The following is a 20,185-nucleotide window of genomic DNA, read 5'->3' as shown; positions in this document are numbered from 1 at the left end:
GCCCTATATAATTGGAAGGAGGGAGGAGGACAGTAGGAATATGTTTGTGTGTGTGCTAGGCCGTTGTAGCAGAGCCTGGTCTCCAAACGTCTTGGATCCCCTTGCCATTGGACCAAGACCTTACTCTGTCAAGCCCGTGTGGTAGCTGGTGTGCAACGACCACCCCACGTTAAAAGAATTCACGCACAGGCATCTTCCACCCTTTAAAATAAAGTTCGGGACATGGAATGTCAGGACCCTCATGGACAACCCCAACAGTGACAGACCGGAACGCCGTACTGCTATCGTTGCCTGGGAGCTCAGACATTTCGACATTGACATCGCCGCCCTAAGTGAGACCTGGCAGGCAGGGGAAGGCCAGCTCAAGGAGCAAGGCGGTGGTTACACCTTCTTCTGGAAAGGCAAACACGAATAAGAACGCCGCCTCCATGGGGTAGGCTTCGCCATAAAAAATGAACTGGTCGGGCGTCTCGGAGACTCCCCTAGTGGTATAAACGAGCGCCTCATGACTCTTCGACTCACCCTAGCCCGAAACCAGTGCGCTACGGTCATCAGTGCGTACGCCCCAACACTGGAAGCCACAGACGAGACCAAAGAGAAATTCTACTCCAGCCTCGAACAATCCCTGTCCCGAGTCCCAACGAGCAACAAGCTGATCCTCCTTGGCGACTTCAACGCCAGAGTTGGAAAGGACACAGACCTCTGGGGAGGTGTGATCAGCAGAGAGGGGGTAGGGAAAGCCAACTCCAACGGTACCCTCCTCCTGTCGAAATGCTTAGAACATGGCCTCGTCATAACCAATACCTTGTTCCGTCAGAGACAAGTACAAGGCTTCATGGCAGCACCCTCGTTCCAAGCACTGGCATCTGCTGGACTACGTCATCGTCCGAGTGAGGGACCACAAGGACGTCCGCATCACCCGTACCATGACAGGAGCTGACGACTGCTGGACAGACCACCGCCTAATCCGCTCTGTCATCTCCATCAATGTAGCCCCAAAACAGCGGCAGCAACAGAAACAATGCCGCAGGAAAATTAACGCTGGAGCACTGAAAGACCCCGCTAAGAAAGCCCTATTCAGCCTGCGCCTCACAAACAACCTGACGACTCCCAGTGATGCAGAGACACAGAGTGCCCACAGCGTCTGGTCTGCACTCAAGACCTCCATAATCACCTCCTGTGAAGAGACGCTCGGTCACTCGACCAGGAAGCACCAAGACTGGTTCGACGAGAATGACCAGGAGCTAATAAGCCGCAAGCGCAAGGCATTTCTGATCTGGAAACAGCAACAGAACTCGAGAGCAAGAAAGCAACTCTACAGAAGCCTGAAGGCCGAGGTCCAACAAAAAACTCACGACCTAAAGAACAGATGGTGGGTGGAGAAAGCACAGGAGATCCAGCAGCTAGCCGACAACCACGCCATGTGTGGATTCTTTAGCACAGTCAAGACCATCTACGGCCCAAGCACCCAAGGCCCTTCCCCATTGTGGGCCAAGAACGGAGAGGTACTCATCAAGGACAAGGAAGCAGTCAGTGCCCGCTGGAAGGAGCACTTCGAAGATCTCCTTAACCATGACTCTGTCTTCGACACGAGTGTCCTCAACTCCATCCCACAGCATGCTACCCGCCACCATTTCAGCAAAACCCCAGCCCGGCATGAGGTTGAAAAGGTCATCCGACAACTGAAGAACAACAAGGCCCCAGGAGCAGATGGAATCCCCGCCGAGGCACTAAAGCATGGCGGAGAAGCACTACTGGCGCGAATTCATGAACTAATTTCTCTTATCTGGAAGGAGGAGAGCATGCCAGGGGATCTCAGAGACGCCGTAATTGTGACCATCTTCAAGAAAGGTGACAAGTCCGATTGCGGTAATTACAGAGGAGTTTCCCTGCTGTCTGCCACAGGGAAAGTCATCGCAAGAATCCTCCTCAATCACCACCTCCCAGTGGCCGAAGAGCTCCTCCCAGAGTCGCAATGCGATTCCGCCCACTAAGGGGCACAATGCACATGATCTTCACCGCACGTCAATTACAAGAGAAATGCAGGGAACAGCACCAACCACTGTACATGGCCTTCTTTGATCTCACAAAGGCCTTCGACACTGTCAACCATGAGGGATTATGGAGTGTCCTCCTCAAATTCGGCTGCCCTCAAAAGTTTGTCACATCCTCCGCCTGCTTCACGACGACATGCAAACCGTGATCCTGACCGGTTCCACCACAGACCCAATTCACGTACCAACCGGGGTCAAGCAAGGCTGTGTCATCGCACCAACGCTCTTCTCAATCTTCCTTGCTGCAATGCTCCATCTCACCCTCAGTAAGCTCCCCACTGGAGTGGAGCTAATTTACAGAACAAATGGGAAACTGTTCAACCTCCGTCGCCTCCAGTCCAGATCCAAGGTCGTCCCATCCTCTGTCATCGAATTACAGTATGCAGACGATGCTTGCGTCTGCGCTCACTCGGAGGTCGAACTGCAAACCATCGTAAACACCTTCACCGAAGCATACGAGAGCATAGGCCTTACACTAAACATCCGTAAGACAAAGGTCCTCTACCAACCTGCCCCCGCCACACAGTGCTGCCCCCCGATTATCAAAATCCACGACAAGGCCTTGGACATCGTGGACCACTTTCCATACCTTGGGAGCCTACTGTCAACAAGGGCAGACGTCGCCGACGAAGTCCAACACCGCCTTCAGTGTGCCAGTGCAGCCTTTGGTCGTCTGAGGAAGAGAGTGTTTGAAGACCAGGACCTCAAACCCGGCACTAAGCTCATGGTCTACAGGGCAGCAGTGATACCTGCCCTGCTGTATGCCTCAGAGACATGGACCATGTACAGCAGGCACCTCAAAGCACTGGAGAGGTACCACCAACGCTGCCTCTGCAAGATCCTGCAAATCCATTGGCAGGATAGGCGCACCAACGTCAGTGTTCTTGCTCAGGCCAACATCCTCAGCATCGAAGCTCTGACCACGCTCAATCGGCTCCGATGGACGGGTCACATTGTCTGCATGCCCGATATGAGACTCCCAAAACAAGCGCTCTACTCGGAGCTCCGGCATGGCAAGAGAGCCCCAGGTGGGCAGAGGAAACGCTTCAAAGACACCCTCAAAGCCTCCTTGAAAAAGTGTAACATCCGCACCGACACCTGGGAATCCCTGGCCCAAGACCGCACAAAGTGGAGGAGAAGCATCCGGGAAGGCACTGAACACCTCGAGTCTCTTCGCCGGGACCAAGCGCAGGCAGCGCAAGGAGCGCACGTCAACCCAAGCACCCCACCCACCTGCCCCTTCAACCACTGTCTGCCCCACCTGTGACAGAGACTGTAGGTCCCGCATTGGACTCATCAGTCACCTGAGAACTCATTTTTAATGTGGAAGCAAGTCATCCTTGGTTCCGAGGGACTGCCTAAGAAGAAGAAGAAGATATAATTGGAGTAAGACTTCTTTACTCCTGTACTCAAATCCTCTTGTAATGAAGGCCAGCATACCATTTGCCTTCCTAATGGCTTGCTGCACCTGCACATTCACTTTCAGTGACTCATGTACTGTACAAGGACACCCAGGTCCCTTTGAGCATCTACATTTTTGATTGACATAGGTTGCATTCAATCAGGAGAAATGCAATAATTCAGATATTTTCCAGCTGGATTTAAATCACTTGGAAAGACTGAGACTCCCTTTGACTGGAAAAAAGTAACATATCTTAACGATATTGTAACTTAACAAATATATTACCAACTTTTCAAATGCAATTTATTCTCTACATCTTCAGGTTAGTTTAACTCTTCATTATACCACCAGTAGTAAAATACAACAGTAAATACAAACTTAAAGTATTTAGCAGAATAATATCCCCAGTATTATTATTTTAATGCTCAGTTACTTGCTAGGGCTAATTCAAGGGACATCATTCTCTCAGTCCAACTAGAACAGCTCATTGTGGTCTTCAGCTGACGCATTCGGTGACTTCTCTGTAGAGCCACGAGTTCAGAGTCTAATTTGGTGTATCTTTTGTTGATGTATTTTTTTGTTGTTGTCCAGAGATAAGCTGCATTTATTGCCCACCCCTGAGATGGGGGTGGGGGGTCCTTGATCTTGAACTTTGTGATGGTGCTTTCGCAGTGGTGTTGGGTAGAGAATTCCAGGCTATTGACCCAGCAACAATGATGGAACAGTGACATATGTCCAAGTCAGGATAGTGTGTGGCTCAGAGGGTAACCTGGAGATGATGGTGTTCATCTGATGTTGCTGCTCTTGTCCTTCTCGGTGGTAGAGGCCTCTTGGAGTAATCTTGATGAGTTGCTGCAATGCATGCTGTAGGTCAAACATACTGCAGCTACAGTATGCTGGTAATGGGGAAATATTGAGTCCAGTGGCTGGGGTACCTATCAAGTGAACTGCTCTGTTCTGGATGGTGTCAAGCTTCTGAGTGTTTGTTTTTGCAGCTGTATCCATCTAGGTGAGTGGTATTTTGCCACCCTCCTGACTTGAGCAATGACAAACCACTCATTACTGAGTACCCAGTCCTGCTCTTGTAGCCACAGTATTCATATGGCTAGTCCAGTTCAGCTTTTGGTCAATAGTTATTTCCCTCCCAAGATGTCAGTAGTGGATACTAAGGACTTAGGAAAATGACCTAAGCATCCACTAGATATATATATATTTTTTTTTAAATGAATGAATCAAACTACTCAAAACATTTTTGGAATTTCTTTTGCTTTCGACTTTTTTCGCAAGATCTGAAATTTTTAATATCCAAAATATGACATCTTGGAAGGGAAATAACTATTGACCAAAAGCTGAACTGGACTAGCCATATGACTACTGTGGCTACAAGAGCAGGACTGGGTACTCAGTAATGAGTGGTTTGCCATTGCTCAAGTCAGGAGGGTGGCAAAATACCACTCACCCAGATGGATACAGCTGCAAAAACACTCAGAAGCTTGACACCACCCAGAACAGAGCACTGCACTGCAGCAACTCATCAAAATAAACAAAATAAAAACATCACAAAAATGGATATTTCACAAGTAAATTTTTACACTGAATTTTCTTTTACCTTTTAATACCTTCATTAGTTAAAGGCCTCCACTTTTTCCAAAATCCTGGGCATGGACATGATATTTTTGCCCAGAACCCTGCAGCCTCTGATTTGCAGTGTGTAATTTCCCATGATCTGTCAGTAGCATTTAGTCAGCACGACTGCTCCAATATTTCACTTCAGCTTCCACCAGTATTTGCTTGGCTGTTTTTCAAAATAATTTGAAGAAAAGCTACAAGACAAATTCCACAAACTGGTAACGTGTTATGCCTGTGCTTGTTTTCCCCCCTCACTCTGACAGACTTTTTTTTATTCGTTCCTGGGATGTGGGCGTCACTGGCAAGACCAGCATTTATTGCCCATCCTAAATTGCCCTTGAGAAGGTGGTGGTGAGCTGCCTTCTTGAACCGCTGCAGTTCGTGTGGTGAAGGTATTCCCACGCTGCTGTGAGGGAGGGAGTTCCAGGATTTTGACCCAGCGACGATGACAGACTTTTTTTTATTCATCCAAGTCAAGATGGTGTGTGACTTGGAGAGAAACTTCGAGGTGATGGCTCTCCCATGCGCCTGCTACCTTGTCCTTCTAGGTGGTAGAGGTCGCTATCGAAGAAGCCTTGGCGAGTTGCTGCAGTGCATCTTGTAGATGGTACACACTGCAGCCACGGTACGCCGTTGGTGGAGGGAGGGAATGTTTAAGGTGGTAGATGGGGTGCCAATCAAGCGGGCTGCTTTGTCCTGGATGGTGTCGAGCTTCTTGAGTGTAGTTGGAGCTGTACTCATCCAGGCAAGTGGAGAGTATTCCATCACACTCCTTACTTGTGCCTTGTAGATGGTAGAAAGGCTTTGAGGAGTCGGGAGGTGAGAATACCTAGCCTCTGACCTGCTCTTGTTGCCACAGTATTTTATGTGGTTGGTCCAGTTAAGTTTCTGGTCAATGGTGACCCCCAGGATGTTGATGGTGGGGGATTCGGCGATGGCAATGCCATTGAATGTCATGGGGCGGTGGTTAGACTCTCGCTTGTTGGAGATGGTTATTGTCTGGCACTTCTGTGGCATGAATATTACCTGCCACTTATCAGCCCAAGCCTTAATGTCATCCGGATCTTGTTGCATGCGGGCATGGACTGCTTCATTATCTGAGGAGTTGTGAATGGCACTGAACACCGTGCAGTCATCAGCGAACATCCCCATTTTTGACCTTATGTTTGAGGGAAGGTCATTGAAGCAGCTGAAGATGGTTGGGCCTAGGACACTGCCCTGAGGAACTCCTGCAGCAAAAACCTGGGGCTGTGATGATTGACTTTCAATCACCACAACCATCTTCCTTTGTGCTAGGTGAGCCAGTGGAGAGATTTCCCCCTGATTCCCATTGACTTCAGTTTTACTAGGGCTCCTTCATGCCACACTCGGTCAAATGCTGCCTTGATGTCAAGGGCAGTCACTCTCGCCTCACCTCTGGAATTCAGCTCCTTTTGTCCATGTTTGGACCAAGGCTGTAATGAGGTCGGGAGCTGAGTGGTCTTGGCAGAGCCCAAACTGGGCATCAGTGAGCAGGTGAGTAAGTGCTGCTTGATAGTACTGTCGATGACACCTTCCATCACTTTGATGATTGAAAGTAGACTGATGGGGCGGTAATTGGCCGGATTGGATTTGTCCTGCTTTTTGTGGACAGGACATACCTGGGCAGTTTTCCACATTTGTCGGATAGATGCCAGTGTTGTAGCTGTACTGGAACAGCTTGGCTAGAGGCGCAGCTAGTTCTGGAGCACAAATCTTCAGCACGACATCCGGGTTGTTGTCGCGGCCCATAGCCTTTGCTGTATCCAGTGCGCTCAGCCGTTTCTTTATATCACGTGGAGTGAATTGAATTGGCTGAAGACTGGCTTCTGTGATGGTGGGGACCTCAGAAGGAGTCCGATATGGATCATCCACTCGGCACTTCTGGCTGAAGATGGTTGCAAATACTTCAGCCTTGTCCTTTGCACTCACGTGCTGGGCTCCACCATCATTGAAGATGGGGATATTCATGGAGCCGCCCCCTCCCGTTAGTTGATTAATGGTCCACCATTCACGACTGGATGTGGCAGGACTGCAGAGCTTTGATCTGATCCGTTGATTGTGGGATCACTTAGCCCTGTCTATAGCACGCTGCTTCTGCTTTTTTAGCATGCATGTAATCCTGTGTTGCAGTTTCCCCAGGTTGGCACCTCATTTTTAGATACGCCTAATGCTGCTCCTGGCATGCTCTTCTACACTTCTTATTGAACTAGGGTTGGTCCCCTGGCTTGATGGTAATGGTAGAGTGAGGGATATGCTGGGGCCATGAGGTTATAGATTATGGTGGAATACAATTCTGCTGCTGATGGCCCACAGTGCCTCATGGATGCCCAGTTTTGGGCTGCTAGATCTGTCTGAATCTATCCCATTTAGCACAGTGGTAGTGCCACACAACACGATGGAGGGTGTCCTCAGTGTGAAGACGGGACTTCATCTCCACAATGACTGACTGTGCGGTGGTCACTGCTACCAATACTGTCATGGGCAGATGCATCTGCGACAGGTAGATTGGTGAGGACGAGGTCAAGTAGGCTTTTCCCTCGTGTTGGTTCTCTCACCACCTGTCGCAGGCCCGGTCTGGCAGGTATGTCCTTCAGGACTTGGCCAGTAGTGGTGCTACCGAGCCACTCTTGGTGATGGACATTAAAGTCTCCCACCCAAAGTACATTCTGTGCCCTTGGTACTCTCAGTGCTTCTTCCAAGTGGTGTTCAATATGGCAGAGTACTGATTCATCAGCTGAGGGAGGGCGATAGGTGGTAATCAGCTGGAGTTTCCCTTGCCCATGCTTGACCTGAAGCCATGAGACTTCATGGGGTCTGGAGTCAATGTTGAGGACTCCCAGGGCCACTCTCTCCTGCCTGTATACCACTGTGCCACCACCCCTGGTGGGTCTGTCCTGTCGGTGGGACAGAACATACCCAGGGATGGTGATGGAGGAGTTTGGGACATTGGCTGAAAGGTATGATTCTGTGAGTATGATTCTGTCAGTCTGTGGGACAGCTCTCCCAATTTTGGCACAAGTTCCCAGATGTTGGTGAGGAGGACTTTGCAGGGTTGACTGGGCTGGGTGTGCTATTGCCGTGTCCATACCCGGTGCCGAGGTCGATGATGGGTGGTCCGTCCGGTTTCTTCTTCTTTTGTTTTGTAGCGGTTTGTTATAACTGAGTGCCTTGCTAGGCCATTTCAGAAGGCAAATAAGAGTCAACCACATTGCTGTGGGTCTGGAGTCATATATAGGCCAGACTAGGTAAGGACAGCAGATTTCATTCCCTAAAGGACCTTAGTGAACCAGATGGGTTTTTGCGACAATCCGATAGTTTCATGGTTACCATTACTGATACTAGCTTATCTTTAATTCCAGATTTATTTAATTAACTGAATTTAAATTCCCAAGCTGCCGTGGTGGGATTTGAAGTCATGTCTCCGGATCATTAGTCCAGGCCTCTGGATTACTAGCCCAGTGACATTACCACTACGCTACCGTTCCCGTATTTGAGAGAGAGAGAGAGATGGAGGAGGGTTGAGAGAGACAAACAGAGAAAGAGAGCCAAGTCAGTTAGTTTCTTCATTTTAATTGGATTTTTTAAGCAAACAAAGCCTTTTTGAAGAAAATGGATAGAAAGGGAAGGCTGGAGGGGAAGGTCGAATGGAAACTTGTTGAAGGCGAGAGCATCTCTTGTCTTTGTAATAGGAAGGGGAAAGAGTGGTAGGAGGTGAAAGTGTAATGGACGTGATGGGGGCGAGAAGTGGGGGCAGCATGAGTGATATAGGGAGTGAATCGGAAGGAGTGAAAAAAAGAGAAGCAAAAAGGAGAAATGAAAACGAGTAAAAGGGAGATAAGCAGAAGAGAAACGGCAGCACAAAGACATTAGAAGACAGGTGAGAGAGTTACATATTCTCCAAGTTACTGTATGGAGTGCCATGGGAGATTGTTTGATGAGTCCATCTGCTGTGGCATTGCACATGAGGAATCAAAACCAAGTGTAGTCTTCAGGTCAAGCAGAGTTAGATGGGAGGGGATAATTGGGCCAAGGCACAATTAAGTCCCATTTTCAAGTTGTACATACTGTTATAAATCTCATCATTCATCAAGAAACTACTCGTGAAATAACGCTGGACGGCCAGCTGGTGGCGCAGTCCAAGGAGTATAAATACTCGTGCGTCGACCCCAGCTTTCCAGGGACATTTTGTAAGACAAGGAACTAGTGAAGTACAACTAGATCTCCATGTTCTGAAACAAGTTGATTAAAGCCTTGCTTTATGCTCAAATCAAGTGCGTAGTGAGTTTTATTACGTCAATTTAATCAACTTGATATCGACTCCACGCTTTGGGTGATTTCGGGAACAGCCAGCTACGACTCGAACCGTAGAAGGGAACTCCGACAAGTAATTAATCCATCATAGAGAAACTACTCAGACCCGCCCGTCTCGACCTGGACCCAAATTCACTTACACCTGCTAAGGTATGGAAACACTGGTATCGTACTTTCAGCAACTTCCTCAGGGTGTGTGGTGAAAATGTTCCTGATAAATTAGAGATACTTGCTAATTATGTATCCCCTCATGTGTTTGATTATATCGAAGACTGTGTAGACTATGACGCCGCTATCCAAATACTACAGCAGCTATATGTCAAGTCCCCAAATGAAATTTTTGCTCGGCATCTACTGGCCACAACTCGACAAAAACCCGGGGAATCACTTGACGAATTCCTTCAGAAACTTTGCAGGCTCAGCAAGGATTGTAATCTTAAAGCTGTTACAGCTGAGCAGTACCAGGAGGAGTTAATTCGTGATTCCTTTATTAATGGGATTGCGTCTCCCTTCATACGTCAGCGTCTGTTGGAGAATAAAACCCTCAAGTTACAGGCTGCTTATGACCAGGCATGTTCTCTGGACTTAGCAAAGAGGAATGCAGACACCTATCTTTCACCACGTGCACAGGCTGCTGCTATCACTTTTAGTGACTCTTTCAATCGGCCTCGGGCGGAGGCCCTCACGGATGATGACTCCAACCCGGCTGATGACAACCCTACCCTAGAAACCTACACTGATGACGACCCCGCCCTAGCGGCATCTTGGCAATCTGGAAGGAAGTGTTTCTTCTGTGGAGGTGCGTTCCATTATAGGAAATGTTGTCCTGCTCGTAACGCGACCTGCAATCATTGCAGCAAGAAAGGTCACTTTTCTAAGGTATGCCAGTCAAGAGCCGCTGTTAGTAAGAAAGGCCACTTTTCTAAGGTATACCGGTCGAGAGCTCCTGTTAGTATTGCAGCTACTATCTATAAAACTGCTCCTCCCCCAAGAAGCAATACTAAGGTTACAGCTGTCAAGGGTAAAACTGCCCCTCCTCCCATCACAGCTGTTTTCCCCAAAGTCTGTCCCATGCAGCCACGAAGGTTTCGCTAAATGGACACATTTTGAGTGCACTAATCGACTCATGCAGCTCTGACAGCTTCATTAGTGAGCGGGCTGTCAGTAAGTTAAAACTGCGTATTTACCCCTCTGACAGGGAAATTGCAATGGCTCTGACGACACTGACCACCAACTCTTCCGGCTTTTGTCTTGTCGACCTTATTCTCAATGGCCGCACTTATTTCTCCACCCGGCTTGGAGTGCTCAAGAACCTATGCAGTGATGTGCTCCTGCGACAGGATTTCCAGAAACAACACAAAAGACTCACTTTCGAGTTTGGAGGGTCAAAGCCAGAGCTTACTATTTCCGAAGTACCGTTTTGTGCGCTTTCGGCGGCTTCGCTCGACGAGCCCGCCTTGTTTGCCAATCTTTCCCCTCGATGTAAGCCCATAGTCAATAAATCACGACGTTTCAGCCAAGATGATCGATCCTTTATCGAGACAGAAATCTCTCTCCTTCTAGCTGACGGTGTCATTGAGCCATGTTCATTTTCCTGGCGGGCTCAAGTCGTCATTGTGAAAAATCCTCTGAAGCAACACAAGAAACATCTTTGCATCGATTACTCGCAAACTATTAACCAGTATACCGACCTGGATGCCTACCCACTACCACGCATCGATGACATGGTCAATAACCTTGCCAACTACAAGATATTTTCAACTTTTGATTTAAAGAGCGCATATCAAGTGCCGTTAAAGGACCCTGACAAGAAGTATACGGCCTTTGAGGCCAATGGTTGGCTTTACCAGTTTTGTCGCCTTCCATTTGAGGTCACCAATGGGGTGGCCGTCTTTCAACGGGCAGTGGATAGCCTAGTCAAACAGGAGAACTTAACAGACGCTTTTCCATATCTGGATAATATCACCATTGCTGGTCATGACCAGAAGGAGCATGATGCCAACCTCCAGAAATTTTTTGACGTTCTCCGTCATCGCAACTTAACCTTAATGAGTCCAAATCTGTGAAATCAGTACCATCAGTCAACATCCTTGGCTACTGGGTGGGCAACGGTGTCATCAAACCGGATCCGGAGCGACTTTGTCCGCTTCAGGAGCTCCCTCCCCCTACGAATCTCGGCTCTCTTCATCGGGCACTCGGCATGTTCGCCTATTATGCGAAATGGATACCCCACTTCTCCGACAAGATCCAGCCCCTGCTTCACGCAAAGTCATTTCCATTAGAGGCAACGGCTATTTCAGCTTTCAACCTCCTCAAGCGACAACTGGAAAAAGCCACGCTTCGTTCCATTGATGAAAATCTTCCTTTCGTGGTCGAGTGCGATGCATCGGATGTGGCGATCTCTGCTACCTTGAAGCAAGGTGGTTGACCCATTGCATTTCTGTCCAGAACTTTGCAGGGTAGCGAGCTCCATTATCCTCCTGTTGAGCAGGAAGCTACGGCCATCATCGAAGCGGTACGTAAATGGAGTCATTTTCTCGCTCGTCGCCATTTCACACTTATAACTGATCCGCGCTCCGTGGCCTTTATGCTGGATAACCGGAAACGCACTAAGAGCAAGAATAACAAAATACAACTCTGGAGGATGGAATTGGCCGCCTTTGGATACACCATACATTATCGACCCGGCAAAGAGAATGTGGCCCCGGATACCCTCACGGGGGCATTCTGCTCTTCTATGTCAACTTCGACTCTGGTGGATCTTCATACTGACTTATGCCATCCTGGCGTTACCCGTATGTTGCACTTTGCGTGATCTAAAAGTCTCCCATTTTCTGCGGAAGATGTGAAAAGAACGTGCTCCTCCTGTAGAATTTGTGCGGAATTAAAACCACAATTCTTCCGTCCGTCGGATGGCTCGCTCATACACGCTATGCAGTCTATGCAGCGACTCAGCATTGACTTTAAAGGGCCATTGCCCTCCTCAACGCGAAACACCTACTTACTGACTATGGTGGACGAATATTCACACTTTCCCTTTGCTTTCCCCTGTCCCAATATGCTTGCTTTCACAGTGATCAAATGCCTTGACCAAGTCTTTTCCCTTTGCGGTACGGCCAATTTCATCCACTCTGATCGGGGTCCCTCCTTCATGTCAGGCAAACTAAAAAGTTATCTCTTCCCAACGGGGAATCGCCACAAGTAAAACGACACCGTACCATCCCATCGGTAACGAACAGGTTGCGAGATACAACGCTATCATTTGGAACGCTGTTCGTCTTGCGCTGAGGTCATGCAACCTACCAGACCAGCAGTGGGAAACTATGCTCCCTGACGTGTTGCATTCCATCAGGTCTCTCCTTTCTACGTCTACCAATGTCACACCTCACGAGTGATTCTTCAGCTTCCAGCGTCGCTCCACCTATGGGACGTCTCTACCGTCGTGGTTGGCAGCTCCCGGCCCCCTACTGCTCCGAAGATTCGTCCGATCATCTAAAACCGATCCTCTTGTCGACGAGGTAGAACTCACGGACGTCAACCCCACGTATGCGCACGTGCGGTACCTGGATGGCCGGGAGTCCACCATTTCGCTCCGGGACCTGGCTCTCTGTCCGGTCGGTTCCACGGACCCAACCGATAGAGACCCACGGGGATGATACCGACCCTCTGCGCTCCCCCGAAGATAACGCCCTACCTGGGACATTGAGAGATCTGCCAGCTGCCCCACCGGATCCACTCGGGGAGCCGAGCGCTCCCCGTGGGATGGCCACCCGAGGCCAGGACGCCGGTCAATCCCCGGCTATCCAACAGGATGAAACCAGTTCTGCGCCTGTGGGGACCTGCACCAGGAGTCATGATCTCCCCAGCCTCCCTCAGGTCGATCAGAGCAACACAGGCCCTGTCGAGCCACCGGTACAGATCAAGTGGCCCAGGGACCAAGACACGGTCCGGGGAGATGTGCCTTCTAGCCATAAACAAAAATCTAAGAGACTGCGGCTATTCGTGGTCCGCCTGATCCACTAAGGAAGTCGTCGGACTTCCAAATCTTTTAGGCAGGAAGAATGTTATAAATCTCATCATTCATCAAGAAACTACTCATGAAATAACGCTGGACGGCCAGCTGGTGGCGCTGTCCAAGGCGTATAAATACTCGGGCGTCGACCTCAGCTTACCAGGGACATTTTGTAAGACAAGGAACTAGTGAAGTACAACTAGACCTCCATGTTCTGAAACAAGTTGATTAAAGCCTTGCTTTATGCTCCAACCAAGTGCGTAGTGAGTTTTATTACGTCACATACTGTATTTTATATTTCCATTAGCAATTACTATGTTCAAATTTATAATGAGGACATAGGCATTTATGATGGAAGAAGTTGACTGGAAGTGCATGCAAATGTAATCGATATATATAGATAATAATAGAGAGGGAGAGAATTACTTTAGTTAGCTTCAGCTTGTTGCTCTCTTATCTATATTAATACGCCTCATTCACTTAGGCCACCTGCCTTATTCCCTTTTATATTACTCTCTGCCTAAGGCTAGATCATATTCCCTCGTGTGTCCTTCCTGGATGTGTCCTTTGCACCACTAATGATTAACTCCGGTTTTCTCTGAGAGGCTGATTTCTTTCCCTTGACACCTGGTCCCTGGTATTTAATTTCTGAATAATTGTTGCCATAGTTTCAACTCTGAATTTCTACAGTTTGAAATTTATTATAAATGTCTTTTGAAGACTTTTTCCCAGATTTTCTAATTTTACTTTAACATTAGCCCATTGATTTTAAACTGGATAATACTGGTGTTAAAATAACTGATCAGAAAATCTACCCTTTAATGTATAAAACTGAAGGAAAAAAACAATTTCACACTTCGAATTGCTACTAAATGTTTTAGCATTATTATATACTTTTCCAGATAATTGAAGCTTTTTTTTTAAAAAGCAGAATTATTTAACTCTAGTTTTCTAGTGCATCACATTGGCCCAGTAATTCCGGGCACAACGCGTGAGTACGGACGGGGTACTCACGCGTGTGCCTGGAGGAATTGCTGGTTTTCAGCATGCACAGCGCATGCGCTGAAAACCGGCATTTCCTGTCCTCTGACCCAAGGGGTTAAGAGGCAGAGCGCGCGCGACTGCACTGGCAGCGCGTGCGCAGTGAAATTCCTTTTTTTTTCCAGAGTTGCGCGCGTGTAAAGGCCTCCGGTCTTTACGCGTGGAAAAACTAGACGTAAGTATTTAGTTTTTCAGGTAAGTGGGCTTTTAGTACAATGTAGAATTTTTTTATCCACAGGTTTGTTATTTTTAAAGAATTTACAATAAGGTAAGTTTAGTTTTAGACCCTATTTTTAAAAAATTTATTTTTTTCAAAAAATTGATTAATTGTTTAAAACATTTTTAAAAACTTATTTATAGTTAATATAATCAGTGGGATGTTTTTTAAAATTTTATTTAAAGTTAAAGTAGCGTTTTGGCAGCCCATACTTTTCATGAGTTTGACAGCTCTTACTGTCAAACTCATGAATGAGTTTCCCCTCCCCTGATTGGCTGCACAGTGCTCACCTGATCCCAGCCGGCACATCGCACTAACTACGCCGCTGGATCAGGTAAGCACAGCGCACCGACATCTGAACCGGGCCAGTGACAGGAAATGCGAGCAGGCCCGGGCTTCAGATGTCGGCGCGCAGGGTGAGTGCACATCGGGGGCTTGCACGCGCGGCAAGCCCCCGATCCTAATTTCAGGGCCATTGTTCTCCAAGGATAGACAAGTGACCTCTTGGACCAAAAGAGCTGCGTAAGTGTACTTGATCGCTTTCCATGTGTGACCCCTCCTCGGGAAGTTTTGAATTTCAGCATTCCTGTTTGATGGGCCAGCTAGGGAATCTGAAAAATGGCATGCTTCCACTTTGTGGTGCAGTAGTGCACTCCTTGACTGACAGAACTATATTTCTAATAGTATTTAAAAATATTTAAGCTTTATTAATTTTTGAGAACCAGATTCTAAATTGCCATTTTTCTTTAATGCAGGAATGGGTTGGACAAGTGGAAATCAGTGCTCTTTCACTCATGTACAAGTAAGACCACCATGGATATTTATTTTACTCGATGTATTTTGTACCTTGCGTGCCTTGTAGAGTTGGGCACCTTCACTCCATTGATGATCTCATTCTAGTGCCTTCTATTTGGTTCATAGTTGCTTGGAAACATGCCAAATAAAAGAACTTGCATTTATATAGCGCCTTTCATGTCCTGAGGACATCTCAAAGTACTTTGCAACCGATTAATGACTGAACAGGTGAACACTGCCTTTGTTTAACTTCTCATTGAATAAACAGCACCTCCAGCAATGCAGTACTCCCTCAGCACTGTAATATGGTGGCAGCCTCCCTCAGCACTGTAATATGGTGGCAGCCTGGATTATATATTTCAGTCCTGCAGTAGAGCTTGAACCCACACCTGACTCGAGTGAGAGTGCTGCCACTGAGTCAATCAGGTATTCAGCACTAGGAAAATACCAGAAGACCCTTGAAACATGATTGCTTTGAGTCACTGATTTTTCATATACAGTCCCCACCGTTTGTAGCGGGCGTGTTCCTGCGAACACAATGTGCCCGCTATACGCGGTGGCCAGGAGGAATTATTGTGAAAATGAAAAAATAACTGCCAATTTTTACTTGTTCCAGATCTGTCAAGGATGGGATCAGACCCCTGGTAAGGCCTTGTTTTACCAGCGTAAGGGTTAAAATATATATTTTTTAATGATTTAAACATTCACTTACATTTAACATTAGTTTAGGTAAATTTTGTCCCATTTAAAAATGTTTAAATTTATTTTTAAATGTTTAATTAAAGGGTATTCTAATTAACATTGAACCTGTGATCATTTATTTTTATTTCAGTATTATGAAATTTTATTTATTAGGTGATTTCTGTTGTGCTTATGGGGATTCCGTACGTAAATGGAATCCCCATAAGCATAATGGGAATCCCCCTTCGTCATTGGTTGGCCTGGCCCACATGATCTCGGGGACGCTTGTGAACCGCACACGCCCCTGGGATACGTAGGCCTTTACGCAGGCGTATGCCTGCAGGCCCGGGTCTGGAACAGTCCGAAGCTCCGGAGACGCAAGGTAAGTACATAGTTTTCTTTCGGTTCGGAGGTGTACGTGGGCGGCGAGCCTCCGACCACAATTTCCAGGCCAATAAGAGCTCTTATATAATAAATAACAACAGAAAATGCTGGAAAAACTCAGCAAGTCAGGCAACATCCGTGGAGAGAAATTTGAGTTGACGTTTCGGGTTTGACCCTTCTTCAATAATAAAGGTGCTTTAGGAAATTGTAAGAACTTTTTTTTTGTACTGGAGTGAAACCGTAATGGCGGGGAGTCCATAGTAGATGATGGATAATCGAGATTCCATTGTACAGTTGGAATTCTACACTTCCTTTTCTCCACCATTGGCAGCCCTGCCTTCAGCCGTCTAGGATGTAAGCTCTGGAATTCCCTTCCTAAATCTTTCTGCCTCTTCACCCCTCTCCTCCTTTTAAGAGGCTCCTCAAAACCCACCTCCACCTGTCGTAATGTTTACTTTGGCTCCGTGTCAATTTTATTCTGATTACGCTCCTGTGAAATGCCTTGGAACGCTTTACTATGTTAAAGGTGCTATATAAATGCAAGCTATTGTTGATTACTTTTGAGGGTCAGAGAAAACGTGTTTTAGTTTAGAAGACTCACGTGCAGTGTTCCCTCCGATGTTTTTTTTTGTACTGAGCGGGCCACGAACCCCTTGGAGCACAACCTTTTCATCCATGGGCAAATTTTACAACGACGAAAGCAGCAGCAACCAATCAAAAGCATATATACAGTAATGCCATATTGCCACCCCAGCGCCTCAAATCATGAGACAATCAGACAAGGTTCTATACAAGCTTAACTTCTCTGCTTTTGAATTCTATTCTTCTAGAAATGAACCCCAGTTCTTTATTTGCACTTTTATGGCTTTTTTAACCTGCGTTGCTACTTTTAATGATTTGTGAATCTATACCCCTAGATCCCTTTGCACTTCTACTCCATTTAGACTCTTAGGGCTGAATTTTCCATGGTGGCATTGACTATCTCCAACAAGCGAGAGGCTAACCACCACCCCTTGACATTCAACGGCATTACCATCACTGAAACCCCCACCATCAACATCCTGGGGGTCACCATTGACCAGAAACATAACTGGACCAGCCACACAAATACTGTGGCAACAAGAGCAGGTCAGAGGTTAGATATTCTGCGGCGAGTGTCTCACCTCCTGACTCCCTAAAGCCTTTCTACCATCTACAAGGCACAAGTCAGGAGTGTGATGGACTACTCTCCACTTGCCTGGATGAGTGCAGCTCCAACAACACTCAAGAAGCTCGACACCATCCAGGACAAAGCAACCTACTTGATTGGCCACCCATCCACCATCTTAAACATTCACTCCTTCCACCGGCGTACCGTGGCTGCAGTGTGTACCATCTACAAGATGCACTGCAGCAACTCGGCAAGGCTTCTTCGGCAGCACCTCCCAAACCCATGACTTCTTCCACCTAGAAGGACAAGGGCAGCAGACGCATGGGAACACCACCACCTCCAAGTTCCGCCCCAAGTCACACACCATCCTGACTTGGAAATATGTCGCCGATCCTTCATCATCGCTGGGTCAAAATCCTGGAACTCCCTACCTAACAGCACTGTGGGAGTACCTTCACCACACGGACTGCAGCGGTTCAAGAAGGCGGCTCACCCATAAAAATGAATTAAAAAAAGTCACTGCCATCTGACAGCAACAAAATACCTTCTTACTCACCTGTTGCAGGTAAAACTCAGCGACTCACACACCTATATAGGTTTAATATGATGAGGTACACGTGGTTTATCTGCCGATCTCTCCCACCGATTTTTTTAAAGCTTCGTCTAGCCCCTGAACTGGCCCACTCCAATTTGCCCCGAGGGGACCAGAGTTTCTGTACAGGCCCCCGGAACTGTGGCGCCAAAAGAGGAGGAACACGCTGCCCTCATCACCACCATGGGAACCGGCTGAACGCGTGCGGCTCCTCAACAGCTTCTGCCTGCAGTACGTGGCATTTCTCAGAGGGCAACACAACCGACATCACCCACTCCCCTAACACGTGGCCACTGCCCCAATTCTTTTGTTAATTTTTGATAGGGATCGGCTCTGCGGTTGCAAGACTTGCAAATGACTCTGTCTGCATTCCGGGCCGTTGTGTATTGGCCCCCGCTCCGGCTGTCCAGCTCTCTGCGTGGTCTTTGAATTGAAGTGAGCGGGAGCTCAGGCAGCCGTGCATCTCGGCGGGAACAGTGGTAACCGTTGTCTTTTGGTCTGCACAGTAAGACAGAATATGATTACGCTGGTCATGGATGCTTCAGGATATTTTTTGATCTGTGGTTTTAATTTCACAGGCGAGATTTTATAATTTACCAGGAACCAAATAGACCTCCTGCCCGTGTTACTGAAAATGGATTTCCTGACACGGTAAGTTAACAGAAGACACGACCGATTATTTACAGTGCCGTAAGTGAAAATACAACAAAACCACTACTTAAATCCATGCCATAGACATGAGCATATAATATAGGCTGATACTTCAGCGCTACACTGCCATAGTTGCCATTCATCAGATGAGACATTAAAACCAAGGCCCTGTTTGCCCTCTCATGTTGACATAAAAGGACCCATTGCAGTACTCCAGAAGAGCAGGGGTCCTGGCTAATATTTATCCCTCAATCAACATCACTAGAACAGATTTTCTGGTCATTAACTTGTTGCTGTTTGAGGGACCTTGCTGCATTTCCTACATTACAACAGTGACTACACTTCAAAAAGTACTTTATTGACTGTAAAGTGCTATGGGATGTCCTGAGGTCGTGAAAGGCGCTATATAAATGCAAGTCCATTCTTTCTAAATGTTTACCATTTACGAATCAGAGATGGAACTGCACAGATCAACAACAACAATGACGTTTATTTATATAGCACCTTTAACGAAATAAAATGACCCAAGGTGCTTCACAGGTGTATTATAAGACAAAAAATTTGACACCGACCCACGTTAGGAGAAATTAGGGCAGGTAATCAAAAGCTTGGTCAAAGAGGTAGGTTTTAAGGAGTGTCTTAAAGGAGGAAAGAGAGGTAGAGAGGCGGAGAAGTTTAGGGAGGGAATTCCAGTGCTTAGGGCCTAGGCAACAGAAGGCACGGCCACCAATGGTTGAGCAATATAATCAGGATGCTCAAGAGGGCAGAATTAGAGGAGCGCAGATATCTCGGGAGGGGGGGTGGGGGGGTGGTTGTGGGGCTGAAGGAGATTACAGAGATAGGGAGGAGTGAGGCCATGGAGGGATTTGAAAACGAGGATGAGAATTTTGAAATTGAGGCGTTGCTTAACCGGGAGCCATTGTAGGTCAGCGAGCACAGGGGTGATTGGTGAACGGGACAGGTGCGAGTTAGGACACGGGCAGCCGAGGTTTGGATGACCAAGTTTACGTAGGGTGGAATGTGGGAGGCCAGCCAGGAGTGCGTTGGAATAGTCAAGTCTAGAGGTAACAAAGGCATGGATGAGAGTTTCAGCAGCGGATGAGCTGAGGCAAAGGCGGAGACGGGCGATGTTATGGCGGTGGAAATAGGTGGTCTTAGCTTTGCTGTGGATATGTGGTCGGAAGCTCATTTCAGGGTCGAACATGACACCAAGGTTGCGAAGTGTGGTTCAACCTCAGACAGATG

The 20,185-nt window shown here is 47.4% G+C and overlaps 1 protein-coding gene across 1 annotated transcript in view; it reads left to right on the top strand.

Annotated features, from left to right (window-relative positions):
* Positions 1-20,185, top strand: part of otud4 (OTU deubiquitinase 4) — a 116,832-nt gene that overhangs the window by 31,835 nt on the left and 64,812 nt on the right. Inside the window, exons 4-5 of the mRNA XM_086011179.1 lie at positions 15,443-15,489; positions 18,868-18,940. Coding sequence (XP_085867305.1) covers positions 15,443-15,489; positions 18,868-18,940 — 120 coding nt within the window. The remainder of the gene's footprint in view (positions 1-15,442; positions 15,490-18,867; positions 18,941-20,185) is intronic.

This window comes from Somniosus microcephalus, chromosome 2, assembly GCF_052327205.1.
Source record: "Somniosus microcephalus isolate GS21.2 chromosome 2, FLI_Smic_1.0, whole genome shotgun sequence".
Classification (NCBI taxonomy): domain Eukaryota; kingdom Metazoa; phylum Chordata; class Chondrichthyes; order Squaliformes; family Somniosidae; genus Somniosus; species Somniosus microcephalus.
This window is presented reverse-complemented; position numbering and strand designations above follow the sequence as displayed.